This window comes from Vanacampus margaritifer, chromosome 9, assembly GCF_051991255.1.
Source record: "Vanacampus margaritifer isolate UIUO_Vmar chromosome 9, RoL_Vmar_1.0, whole genome shotgun sequence".
NCBI lineage: Eukaryota > Metazoa > Chordata > Actinopteri > Syngnathiformes > Syngnathidae > Vanacampus > Vanacampus margaritifer.
This window is the reverse complement of record NC_135440.1, coordinates 2,001,704-2,015,831: the sequence shown is the minus strand read 5'-3', so window position 1 is coordinate 2,015,831 and position 14,128 is coordinate 2,001,704. Positions and strand designations below refer to the sequence as shown.

At 39.4% G+C, this 14,128-nt stretch overlaps 1 protein-coding gene across 1 annotated transcript in view; it reads left to right on the top strand.

Moving 5' to 3' along the window:
• The window catches only part of ddc (dopa decarboxylase), an 82,373-nt gene extending 78,755 nt beyond the window's left edge, over positions 1-3,618 (top strand). The window contains exons 13-14 of the mRNA XM_077576412.1: positions 1,346-1,447; positions 2,918-3,618. Of these exons, the coding sequence (XP_077432538.1) occupies positions 1,346-1,447; positions 2,918-3,118 (303 nt within the window). The 3' untranslated portion in view covers positions 3,119-3,618. The remainder of the gene's footprint in view (positions 1-1,345; positions 1,448-2,917) is intronic.
• Positions 3,619-14,128: the final 10,510 nt, after the last annotated feature.

Sequence of the window (14,128 nt, the reverse complement as noted above, 5' to 3'; positions counted from 1 at the left end):
AACTAATCTGTTGTGCAAATCCTGCTGCATCCCCTTGCACGCAGGGGCGTGTTACACAAAAAGAAAAACTGTAGTTGAAACATCCACACAATTGTAAATAGTACCACAGTTGCACACATTTGTAAATAGTTTGCCAAATTGTTTTGTCAAATTGTTACACTGTTGAATGTAAATAAACGTATTTTGCTATCAAAAAACACTTTTTCATTGTTGGTGGTAGTGTTTTACAGAAGTAAAGCACTGTTAAGGTGTTTGTGGCATCATTCATGGAAAAAAAAAGGTGTCAAATTTACTAGAGTGCATGAAATAATATCGTTTCACAAAAAGCTTGATTTCTCCGTATTTTGGTCCAAAACAGAGCATTTGGGTGAAACTAACCATTTTCTACTGTTGATTACTGAAAAACGGAATAAGGTAGAAACAAACTTTTTTTTACAGGAGACTTTATTTCTGATGAAAGATGAGAGTTCAATCTTTCATTTGGTAGTATGTGTGTTTCCATAGTCCAAACACAACATTTTCTGTAGACCTTGAAAGATCAGTCAAAATGTTTAAATCAGCTGGCACCCACAGCATCCCTTTTCTGAAAACGCTTGGCAGTCAAAGAGTTAAAAGGGTCAGTTACATGAAAAATTAACTTTTTGGAACTTTTAACCATGTTAAAATGCAAATTCCTCACCAAAAACACAGTCAAAGTGGTGTTTTCCTTCATTTGCCTCTCTTTTGAGTAATTCTATGTCATTCTGCTCTTTAAGCACCAGCCCCTCCCAACCCGAGAAAACAAGTGGGCACTCAATCTGTGACGTTATAAACTGAGGACCCACCCCTGCACCGCCTCACATGCCCACTTTTTCTGAGACCTCCATTGCTCGCAGGATAGTGATAAACGTAGCCTTTAATCAGTAACCATTATGTCCAAGTGAATTCAAAGCAATCAATTAGCCATCACATTTGTAATGCCAAAGTGCAATGACAATTGGCCATCTTAAATCCCCAGAAAGGTTTGACTGCAGCTGACGCTTGTGTAATCTACAAGAAAAAACTTTGCGCCATTTGACCTATTTGAACAAATAGTGTATATAGGTATTTACTATGATCTCAAGTTTTGGACAAGTGTGATATTGCTCACCATGGTCGAAGAAAGGAGTTTGTGTGAATGCTCGTGGAAAATTAGAGGAAACACTGCTTCGAGTGGGCACAGGAATGGTTAATGTTGCATTAGTATTATTTTGATAAATGTTAACAGCAAATGTACCTGAGATGCCTGTACACTATGCAATGCATATCATGAACATATATATCCATATAATTTCAATGGCATTACCATTATTGTATTTGTCTTCAGCAAGTGGGCCTGGCCAAGGAGTTTGAGAGTCTGGTACGAGCGGACAAGAGATTTGAGATCTGTGCTGACGTCATCATGGGTCTGATTTGCTTCAGGCTCAAGGTAACACCACCCAACTCTAATATATGTTGTTGGATATCAGTCTTTTTTAGGGCTTTTTCTATGTATTACTGTGATTTCCTACTGTGTGCCTGTTCATTGAACGCACCTTAAGTCCACTGCAGGGCCAGGGATTGTTGCTTTTTTTTCTGCTTTTCCGCGAAAAAACATTTGCTCTTGTTACAAAACGTCATGTCAGTTGGCTTGCCGTGGCTGTCGGCCAAGTGAGAAAAAAAGTTCCATAGACACTTTGCGCGTCGTACTTCTCAACGAGGAGTGGACGGCCAGCAAGCTTGTCAGTGTTCAGTGCGTGAAGCCATCTCCTGAGCCCTCTTGCATACAAGCTGAAAGAGGCGTGCCGCTTAAGGCATTTTCCGCATATTGGTAGACAGGCGGCCATGCGTGTATGTGTACCCGCCTTTAAATTAGAGTTGGCGGGCTGTCTCGTATTATTTTATTTTTTTAAGTACGGTGCTAAAATTTGGGGGATATTGAGCCGTTTTTGCCGCCCAAAAATCGAGGTACGGTACTGGTATCCCGTGCAACACTAATATATATATATATATATATATATATATATATATATATATATATATATATATATATATATATATGCCATTATCGGTGCTGCGTTAACCTGTGACAAAAAAATATCGCCGTTAATCTAATTGCAAAAGGTACAAGCAGTCAGACAAGCAGAACTTGACATCAATGTAGTGGCGCTGATGTATTGGGCATCGTCATTTTTTTTTATTACTCTAGCATGGACTGAACAGCCGAGTTTGATGGCAATACACTTGTTTTACATGGATATTAATGATTTTGCACATTGGGAGGAGGTTGAGGAACATGGTTAATTTTTGTTGTGCCAATAATTGTACGGCCCATCGAGGGCCTGATAAAAAGTTTTGATCACATTCCCACCGAAAGGGTCCGCGAACAAGGAAAGAAATGGCTGTGAGCCAGGAGGGTATAACTTGACGCTCAGAGAGTTTTGTTGCCAATACATACATTAAGCTTCTCCATAAACCTCCTCCGCCCTTCGGCCATTAAAGTGCTTAAATAGCAGCGTTTTCACACACTAACTTTCTTCGTTTATGCTGTGTCTATACAGCCAGACAAAAAACTCAATTAAAACACTGTTTCCATGGATATGAATACTTGTAAATTCTAAGCTACTTTGAGGTGAAAAACTATATTGGATAATAAATATTGTAGTTGTTTTAACCCCTGGCCGTTATTTGACCATTTTTTGGCTTTTTGTTGGTTCTGACCAAGCCACTTCAAAATAAAATAACGCCCAGGGGTTTTAAGTATTTCCAGGCTGAGTGAAATCACGGGTCAATTTTGACTCGCTAACACTAAAGATGCGGAAATGGTCAGTGCTATGTGAGCCAATATGATCAATTGCATCATGTTGTTTTGTTTTTCACTTGCTCACATTAGTTGATTTGTTTTTCACCTCCGTAAAAGGGCTCCAATGAGCTGAATCAGAATCTGCTAAAGAAGATCACAAAGAGCAGAGAGATCCACTTGGTACCTTGTCATCTGTCTGGAAGCTTTGTCCTGCGCTTCGCCATCTGCTCGCGCACCACTGAGTCTCGTCACATCCAGAAAGCATGGCGGCACATCACACAACTGACCTTTGAACTCCTGCAGGATTCCATTCGATGAGGACTGAGCAAGCGAGAAATGCCCATTTTTGAAGATAATGTCAAGGCTAAAGGCTACCACACACGCTATCACATCATGCAGTTAGGAAATGTTGGGGAGGAAAAACACGAAAAACACACTATCGCTACTTTCATGCTAAACAGTTGGTTTGCACGCTTAAACACAAAACAAAACAATAAAACACTTTATTGTTTGCAATTTTTGCATTGTTTTTTGTGGTTACTCCAACTTCCTGCTACAACCCCAAAGCACGTTTCTTAGCTCTTAGCACTTTGCCTATGTAGCTTTTGTGTCTTGTGTAAAATGTGGCGCCTTATGGCAATCCCCTCGTGAGTCGTCGTGTCAACCTAGCCACTTCATTAAAAAACTCTTCTTCTTTGATGAATGTACAGTATTGCACTTTGTATGTGTGTTGTAGGCTATGAGTGTTTTGATTGAAGTTGTCTGTAAATGTATGTACTTAGTGATGGCCAAAACCAGATAAATGTGATTCAATACGATACTGATTGTTTGGCTGTTTTTGTTTTTTGTTTTTTACACCAATAGTTATTGTGATGTGTTTTGTTCATAACAATAGTTGGGTTTCCATCCACCCATTTTTATTTGAATTTTCATGAAATGCAAAAATAAAACTGAATGGAAAAGCTAGAAATTTGAAAAAGGGTAAAAAGTTCACGCCGTTTTTACCAGTAGAGGAGGTGGATTTGCAAGCGTATTGAATTTTGGCTATGGAAACAGGTTTTGCAAATAACCGCTGGCAAGACTGGATACAAGTTGCACATTTTGACCGGATATTACGTCACACGTACGTTTGTAGTGAAGGCTTTATTTGATTACTTTATTAAGTGTAATCTTTTGCGTGTTCAAATAAATCAGAATTGAGATCTCATGAAAAAGTTTCCTTTGCAAGGATTTATTAAGAGCTCTTAAGACACAGGAAAAAAGCTTACATTCGAAAAGTGATGTTAAGCTCCCAGTGTGTAGAATATGGAAACACCCAGTATCTTTATACTAGTAGAAAAGGTTCTCTCCGCCTCTTGAATTTGACAAAGAGATAGTGTTTAAAATAAGCAGGCACAAGATACTGACATGTCCATCTCAGCTCCCCACCAGCTTCGGAGAAATGATGTAGACAGGCTTTGACCTTGGACCTTCAGTTTTTATGACCAAATGACTAATGACATGAGACTTTGACAACTTTTAAAACATACACATTCTTATCCCAAGAGATGGTGGGGAGTAAGAAGTTCAAATGTAGTTCACAAAATCATTATTACATTGTTATTCATTTAACTACACATAGTTATATCACATCTATATACCTATAACTAAATTCAAAAACAGTAAAAATATAAATTGAAAATGTTAAATGTCAACAGTAGTCCCAAAGCAATGTGTCGGACAATAAATAAGGAATGTTTGGGGGGAGACCTAAACAGAAATCTTTTGGTAATTAATTAAAGAAGCGAATATTAATGCAATTTTAGATGGAAAACAGCAAAGAAACGCTACGGTTTGTCATTTTATACTTGATATCTTCCACTGGCAGTTTGCCTTGTTTTTTTCCAATTCACACATGTCCTCACCACGCACACGCATGTACACACGCAAACACGCGCACACACACACAGACCGACACACACGCAGAGCTACTAGTGGCTAACTGTAGGTAACCGTACCATAAATGGTAGCCTGTATGCTAAAATACGGTAGCAAGCATTTTACCATGTGTTTTAAAATGGCAACTAGAGTAAAAGAGTGAGTTCAGTTGTACTTTATAATTCAACTATTTAACTCACGGTACTCACGTTATTCGTTGCTGTGCACTTTAACAGGCATTCACAATCCATTCACACACCGTGGCGTGGCCGGTGTGTGAATGGATTGAGAATGCCTGTTAAAGTCCCAGTTTGTTTTGGTGGATCGCTCCAGTGCATCTCCAGCGGTTGGATCTTCCCAGAAAGATGGAGAGCCCCGACGTTTTCTTGCTTCCTCACCTTCCGAACCATGGATTCATTAATGTTGAATTATCTCGTGACTGCTCTATTCCCATGTACAACTACGTAACTGGTAGATTGCAGTTTAAATTGTGCTTTGTAAGCATGTCTCTACTTTAAGCTGATGCCATTTACGGAGTTCCGCCGGAGTTCTAGTCGTCTCCGCGGATAGCACCCGGTCGCTACACATCGCCAAATAGGTGGGGTCCCAACGAGGTAAACAAAATGAACTACAGGAGACAGGAGGTCACACTGCAGTCTGGCGTTTCATTTGATCTTTTTATTCACTTTCTCATTTCATCTCCACATTCAAATACATTCAGTGACAACTCTTTTCTGCCTTCGCCGCCACCTCCCCCGTCCCCCCCGCCCCGTCCCCCGCAGTCCCAACACGGGCCAGCAGCCAACCAAGAACGAGCATGAACCAGACCACCAATCAGAAACGTGCGTCAGCGCAGCAACATTTTCCCCAAAGCTTGGCTGGAAGGAACTCTGGAACTCAGTGCACACATAAGACAAATTTAAGTGTGCCTTATAAAATTTTCTTGAAAACTTCTTGGGCCGCAGGCACTTTATTTGGGCACCCCGCCCAAGTATTAACATGGTGTGGGAATGGCTGGTATAAGACTAGATGTCTTACGGCGCGGACTCCAACGTCCGCACTGGCCTTTTGCGTCTGGCAGTCTGGTCTGTTGTATTGACTGAACATTGATCTGAACAAACTTAAACTCTGATCTCGCTTTGAACTTGACAGATTTACACAGTTTGCTTTCTCACAAAAACATTAATAAGGTAGTAATAATTCTGGATCTTTGGACATGTTGAGAGTGTCTCATATGCTAAGTTAAAGCTCTAGGATTCTCATTTAAGATAAGCCAACAGCGATTCCAGGATAGACCAGGTTTTTTGGTTTTACATTTTTTTGTGGTGTTGGCTGTAGTTTCTTGCTATTCTTAAGCAGTTGTCAACCATCTCATGTATGCGGCTGATTTGGTGGTAATCAGCCCGTGCAGTGCGGGGATGCAACAGTTGTACAGTATCGCGCCAAATAATGCCGTTTTTCTTGTTAGTAATTTTATTATCATAGACAAAGCATATCAAAAAAAATCACTTAGAGGGCTGAAATTTCACCCAGAATGTCCAAACATGTTGAAGTTCCAAATGGCACCATTGTCAAATTGGTATTGTCATGTTATATGTGGAAGCCAAATGTTCACTTGATCTGGCGGCATTGACTCCCATTATAAATCATAATTTTTACATACACACACACACGCACGCACACACACACACAAGCACATACTCACCCACATACAAAATACAAATGAATTAAAAAAAATTTTTTTTATAAGAGAGCAATGATGATGACATGTCAAATCGGTAAAATTACCGAATGAACAAATACTGAGCTCTCCAGAAAAAAAATTGGGGAAAAAATAATAATTTTTCATGTTTTTTGATGCACTCTACACCTGATGTGTTTTAGTGCATTTCACACGACTACCCAATTTATCCTTTCAGTGGAAAATCAAATCAGGGTAGAAAATAAAAAATGTCAGTTGGGAGTTTTTTTGCCAGAATTCACCAGGTGGTGTTGGAGAGCTAATTATCATTTTTGATAATAATTTGTTTGCGGTTGCCAATTACCTATACTTTCACCGAAGCAAGCAAGCATGGTCGGGATTGAGAGAAGAGGGCTGAGTGTGTGTGTGTTTGCGTGTGTGCGTGTGTGTGTACGCAGTATCACTCACTTGCACGCGCGTATATGTGTGTGACGCGTGTGTGTGTGTGTGTGTGCACGAGGTACAGCAACGTGAAAAATCTACTTTTTGGAGCTTTTAGCCAAGTTTAAATGCTGACTCCTCACCAACAACATCACCAAAGTGGTGTTTTACTCCATTCGCCCCACTATGAGAAATTTGAGGTCATTCTGCTTTCCAAGCACCAATCCCTCCCAACCTGAGAAAACGTTTGGCACTTTGTGACGTCACTGCCTCGTCAGACTAAACACACGCCCACTTTCTCTGAGACCTCCAAGGTATAGTGACAAAAGTAGCCTTTATTAGTAAACATTATGTCCAAATGAATTCAAAGCAATCAATTATCCCTCACATTTACAATGCCAAAGTGCAATGACAATTGGCCGTCTTAAAATCCCAGAAAGGGTTGGCTGATACTTGTGTAAACTACAAGTATAACTTTTGCGCTACTGAACTGAATTGAACGAACGGTGTAGAGGTTAGTGCGCTCGCCCTGTAAGCAGCAGGTTGTGGGTATTGAAGGAATTGTATGATTACTATATTAAGTGTAATCTTTGCGTGTTCAAAATAATTGTATCCGAGATCTGATGAACAAGGTTCCTTGCAAGGATTTATTTAAAAGCTTCCAAAGACACCGTTAGGACACCACATCTGAATGCAATGTGATGACTCCAAGTGTGTGTCAATTTACAGAACATCGACTCATTTATACTCAAAAGATAAAAGGTTCCTCTTCCCCTCCTAAGTTGATTAAAGGACAGACATGTCGTCTCCTAGTGACCAATTGTGTGATGTTATTAGTAAGCAGACGTTTACATACAGACATGTTGATTCCAGGTTAAACAAAGGTGTAATGTTATTAGTAAACAGACATTTACATATAGTTCCCCTTCTTGACTGGGGGAACAAATGCAATCAGGATCTGACCCCAGACCTTCAATCACCATCCCACTGTATTCTTTTAAACACTCATGATTATATCACATTGTTATGCCTATAAGTAAATTCAAAAACAGTAAAACATCAAATTGAAAATATTAAATGTCTTCAGTCCTACCATTGAACTTCTATAAATTCAAAAACTGGACATTTAATCCCACAATAGTCTAGGGAGAAAGTCCAGCGCGAATCTTGATCGTCGCAAAATGAAGCAATGTTTATGTGTGGAGTTTAGAAATAAGAATAGCAGGTGAGAGAGAGAGAGAGAGAGAGAGCGAAATAGATAGAGGGGCTTAGCAGTCAAAATTCAGTTTGATTCATTAAAAAATTCGGTGGAAGGGGCATAATAACTGTGAGGCATAACACTATGTGATGTGGTTAAGTGTCACGACGCAATAGCCGATGTGTCCGTCCCTCGAAGCCATCTCCTGATGAAGGTCTTGTTGAATGAAAAGTGCGTTCGACAGTTGGTCAATTTTTTTTTTTAAAAAAGAGGCGTTTGTCAGCCTTTTTCCGAACCCTGGCTCACTGCCAGAGATCGCAGGAAAGGTCACGGGACTTCATTCCCAGTGTGACTCAATCCTTGTGAATTGATGAAAAGGGGATTTGAGTGATTTCCCCCTTTCAAACAGCAAATTGACACTTGATCAGCTTTTCCAACTGTGTCAATCCGTGCCCAGGGAAAAGGCACTCCAATGAATCTTCTTTCAGCGACCTCCTCCGTGTGCCCGGGGAAAAGGCACTCCAAACGGGTGTGGTGGGATCCGTTAGATGGCTCCAATTGGTGTGGGCGCAGATCAGCAGCTTAGTCAACCCCCTCGGTCGGGGTAAATTTTTGTGATTGATGAGCCTGGGACCTCATGTGGCTCCCACTATTATGATCAGCAAACCAGATCGACCATTTTTTCACCATATCTGAAAGCAAAATCATTATCATTTAGTCACTTATAACATACAGTCTTCATTCTTTACTTTGAAAAGAGCACCTGGTAATTTTTAGCAAATGTTAATTGTTTCTATATCTTATGAAGTGTTCCTAGGAAACCCTTATGATGGTAGATAATGATTAATCAAATATTTTACCATGATATTTACTGTTGTAGATTTAGCATAAATGTGTTCTTTGTCGTACATCAAATTTCTGTATTTTTAACGCTGGTTTCTTATTATAGCAGTGTAGATCATTTAAAAACAACATCATCTTAACTCAGAACTATTCATGTCCGGCCGGGCCATAAACAGTCTGAGAAGAGATTTATACTTATACCTTAAATAAACACTGCAGTTCATTTTTAACAACTTGTCTCATGAAAAAATGTCACCTAGATGTGTCAATGTTCCTTCCACGCCTAAATGGCATATTCCATGGGCTCTAGAAATTATACTTTTCAATTGTTTCTGAGATGGAAATATACTTACCGTATTTCTGCTATAAGGGTCGTCTTTTGTCATCTTTGTAGAACTTACTTTCCTCCAAGTCAAATCCTCTCCATTCTCCGCTCCATTCTTCGCCTGTTAATTCCTCACACCAAACTTCATTCTCACATCAGACTTCCTTTTGATACACAGACAGACCAGTCATTCTCACATCAGACTTCCTTTTCAACCATACACAGACAGACCAGTCATTCTCCCATCTGATAAAGATCAATTTTGATCATTTCAGACCTGAATGTGAAAACTGCAGCCGCTTCCAAATTGCTGCTTCAAAGAGGAAAAAACAGACACCTTGTGTCCTGTAGGTTAGAAAAACAACCAAATTGTGACAATTTGGCCAACACCAGAACTATAAAAAGATCTCCAGCTGAGCTAGCCATGAGCCATCAAAACAAAAAGCCTTTGAGGCAAGAGTTTGTAATGTAAATTTGAATCCTGTTCAGGCAACTTAAAGTGAGAAAAACAAACAACTTAAGCAGATGTAAATTAAGATACTGCAGCGGAGGACTTTTAGGGTCAGGAAGAGAAGAGAAAAAGATTTAAAACAGCCCCATTAATCTATTGCAGGTCACAAATCTTCCAAATATCTGCCATCTCAACTAGTAAAAGAAATGAGTTATAATCAGAAAAACAAGACAAAACCCCTACTTTAAACCAACCAAAAAGTATTCTTAAAATGCTAATTAACCTCACCTCTTTTACAGAGTAGTGGGGGCTTGTAAAACACAGCAGGGAACTTTGCCTTTGTGCATTCCCCGTGGGATCCAAAGATCACAGTGCTGTTGAGCTTAATCAAAATTTAAAATTTAACCAGCAAATTCGCCGTAAGTGTTCCACATCTGAGTCCAATCTAGAAGCTAAAGTTATAAAAGAGAAATGGGAAAAAAATTAGAAGGCCAAATTCAACAAGCATCAAACAACGGAAAATATAGAATTAAAGATTAAAATAAATTTTATACTACCCTAATTCACATAAGCTGTTCTCAATTTCCGAAACTGCTATAGATCACATCTCCTTTCTGACATAGTACAGAGTGCAAATGTCTACAAACAGAATACAACATACGACCTCAGGAACCAAACTCAGATGATTCCAGAGTCAATATCCATTCCTGTCCTTGTAGATAGCAGTTTATGCAGGGCAAAGTTCAAAGCGGGCACTGGGCTTTGTGCACTGGAGTTCTCAGGAAAAGTTCATCATGGCAGAATCGATGATAATCCTGTCTGCTCAAAAAGTTGCTGGACATTATGCTCAAACAATGCATAAGAGTCATTGAACAGTCACAGGACGAGCGGATTTACAGTGTACCATCCTTTTCGCAGTCCGTGTGGTCACTTCCCCCCTGAAAGTGACCATTGTTCAGTTCGCCGTCCACTCTGAACATCAAGCATAGCAGGAGAATGCTGTTCATTCCATTTCCAGCACTTTTTGGTTGAGTCACCCAAGTGAAACACCTTTCAGTCAAAGATTGAACCTGCCCGAAACACCTATACACTCAGAACAGACAGAGGGAGATGGGATCATAGCAAGAGATAGGATTGCTTGTTATAATTAAAAAATAATAATTTTCTCAAAAAATAGGTATTTTGTAGTTTTATTTAAATTTGTTCACTACACTATAGCAAGTAGTATTACTATATTTACGCATATGTCTACCATAGACTTCTTCTTCTTTACATGTTACCTCAAATTTAAGCTTAACATGTGACAGCTGTCAGTCACCCTGGCCACATGGATGGAAGTCCTTTCGAATTTCAGGGCTCCTCAGACTTCTAGAATGGGACTCAGATAAGGACAAAGGTTAAATAATTTTCACACCTACGAATAAGTTATCAGAGATACACGGGAAATATAAAATCAAAAATGAAAAGTCTATTTCAATTAAAATTTGGTTTTATTATTCATTCAACTATAAAAAAACACAGATCTGATTTTAAAAATAATATGATAGTGGCCTGTATCCTACCATCTAGACCTCTATATCTTTCCTTTTAACAGGAACAACTTGATTTTAACAGATTAGCATTAGAAGACCCCTGCTATTCACACAAGATGACACACACACAACAAAGTGTCACTTTAACACAACAGACTACAAGTCTCCCAAATGGAGACAATGGGAGAGAGGACTAAATTTATCACACCCCCCTCCCCACAGGAGACAAAAAGGAGAGAGAGAGAAGGGGGGCGGAAGAAAAACTTATCATACACACTCCCCTGTCCTTTTTATCTAGTTTAATTTAATTTTAACAGACAACAGTACAAATCACCACCTTCTTAAAACAGCAGCTCACGGCCCCCATCCTCACAGACCTTTAGTCCCTAATCAAGCGTGGGGGGAAGGGCTATAAAAATTGTCACAGACAAAGGCAGAATTCTCCCCTACTTTCAAAATATGCAGATTTCCTGCTACCATTCTTTACAACCTTTTTTTTTTTTAGGACAAAGAAACTGGAGAGAGAGGAATTGTTTTACTTTTCCACCCTTCTTTTTCTGACTTTCTTTCCTACACTTAAAAATCACTGTCTCAAACAAACTTAGTCCTCCTTTCACTTAACTTCAGTTCCTCTCCATTGTCATAAAGGCATTGAGGAGAAAAAATCAAATCTCCCCTTTAAACTCACAATTCACACATGCTTCACATATTCACAGTTTCAACTCACCAAACTAGGCCCAGAACACACTCACACACAACACAAACTCCTCAAATTAATTCAGTGGCGTCTCAGTTGTTGAACCAATTCAAGAGGCCATAATCTCCTAAGTTACGGTCAAATTTTTTCGTCCATAATATGTAGTAATTAGTCGTTTTTAATATTTATAAAGTCAGTGACGTCTCACTTATGATACTACAATATAACAGATCAAAACTATTCTCATTAATCCCCCCAAAAATATTATTATTATATATATATATTTTTTTTTTTCAGCAAATAAAATAAAACAGATCTGCGCGACTTTAATAAATATATCCAGGATCTTCACGGACTTACTTCTCACACAGCACTCGAACCGTAGTAATTAATCCTATATTTGCCGTGGAAATTCAATATCATATGCCGTTTCAAACGGCGGAGCGCTCCTTTCAGCTAAACAAAATTATCCAAAAACAATAAATATCGCGATCTCTCGATTTCTTAGCAATAGCATTTATAAATAATAAAAGCTATGCGTCAACCTGTATCCCTGAAAATAAATACTCTTGGCTCCTTCGCAGCGAAAAGTTGTTTCCAACTCTACATGTACTTAACAATTGCCTCAGAAATGCAGGGATTTACAATCTCTAAGATTCCTTCAGAACGAGACTGCCGTGTGTTTTCTGTAATTTTTAATAAAACGCCTGCTTCAGCCCGTTTGCCACAATCCGTCTTAATTGAGCATAATCCATCGTAACGTTACGTACCTCATCTGCGCATGCGTCTACCTGCTGAACAAATCTATTCAAGAATCTAACGGTTTCTTAACAGCGGCGTAAGTCCGCTGCGTCTACCTGTGCCTCTTAGTACCAAATTTATAACAGCGGCGTACGTACGCTGTGTCAATTTATACCTCTTAATATCAAATTTATCCAAGAATCTCTCGACTTCTTAGCAGCGGCGCAAATCCGCTGCGTCTGCCTGTGTTTCCCTTTCAGCGCAACAACCAACGTAACGACACTTCCGTAAACAATGCTGTCGTCACCACGTACGTGTACAGTTGGAACACCGTAGTAAAATCCGAAATCAGGTACTTCGTGTCCAACACGACTTCAAATTTTACTAACACCTTTTCACACAGATCTCATCACCAATGTAATTTTGCAAGACGAATACCAGCTGCAGCGACTCGAAACAGACACAATTCCTCAAACGTGGATAAATGTCCACTCACCGTAATTAATTAGGCGCCTGGAATTGTATCCGTCCGTGAACGCCACAGCCCGCAACGTCGCTCGTCGGGTTCACCAAAATGAAGGAATTGTATGATTACTATATTATGTGTAATCTTTGCGTGTTCAAAATAATTGCATCCGAGATCTGATGAACAAGGTTCCTTGCAAGGATTTATTTAAAAGCTTCCAAAGACACCGTTAGGACACCACATCTGAATGCAACGTGATGACCCCAAGTGTGTGTCAATTTACAGAACATCGACTCATTTATACTCAAAAGATAAAAGGTTCCTCTTCCCCTCCTAAGTTGATTAAAGGACAGACATGTCGTCTCCTAGTGACCAAATGTGTGATGTTATTAGTAAGCAGACGTTTACATACAGACATGTTGATTCCAGGTTAAACAAAGGTGTAATGTTATTAGTAAACAGACATTTACATATAGTTCCCCTTCTTGACTGGGGGAACAAATGCAATCAGGATCTGACCCCAGACCTTCAGTCTCTAATGACAAGAGACTCTGACAACATCATGCACATTCCCCCTCCAACAGCATTGAGGGTACGAAGATCAAATAAAGTTCACAAAATCACCATCCCACTGTATTCTTTTAACCACTCATGATTATATCACATTGTTATGCCTATAAGTAAATTCAAAAACAGTAAAACATCAAATTGAAAATATTAAATGTCTTCAGTATGTAACCCGCTTTGTTTGTTTTTTTCTCCTTTCCTCTCTCTTCTTTCCTCTTCTCCCATCCTCTTCCACGATTTCTTGCAGCAAGGACCCTTTTTGTTTCAAATTATTATTGAATAATTGATGACTTGCATTGCGTGGCCATTCAGAGTTTTCAAACGCAGAGCCCCAACAGCAGACTGCAGCCAGCTCGCGGGGGGTGCGGCAAGCTCATGGGTAGAGGCGGGGTTTTACTGAACCGAGCGTTTTACTTCCGCATTAGAAAACAAACCAGCAAAACACCTAATATTTCATTAAAAATTACAT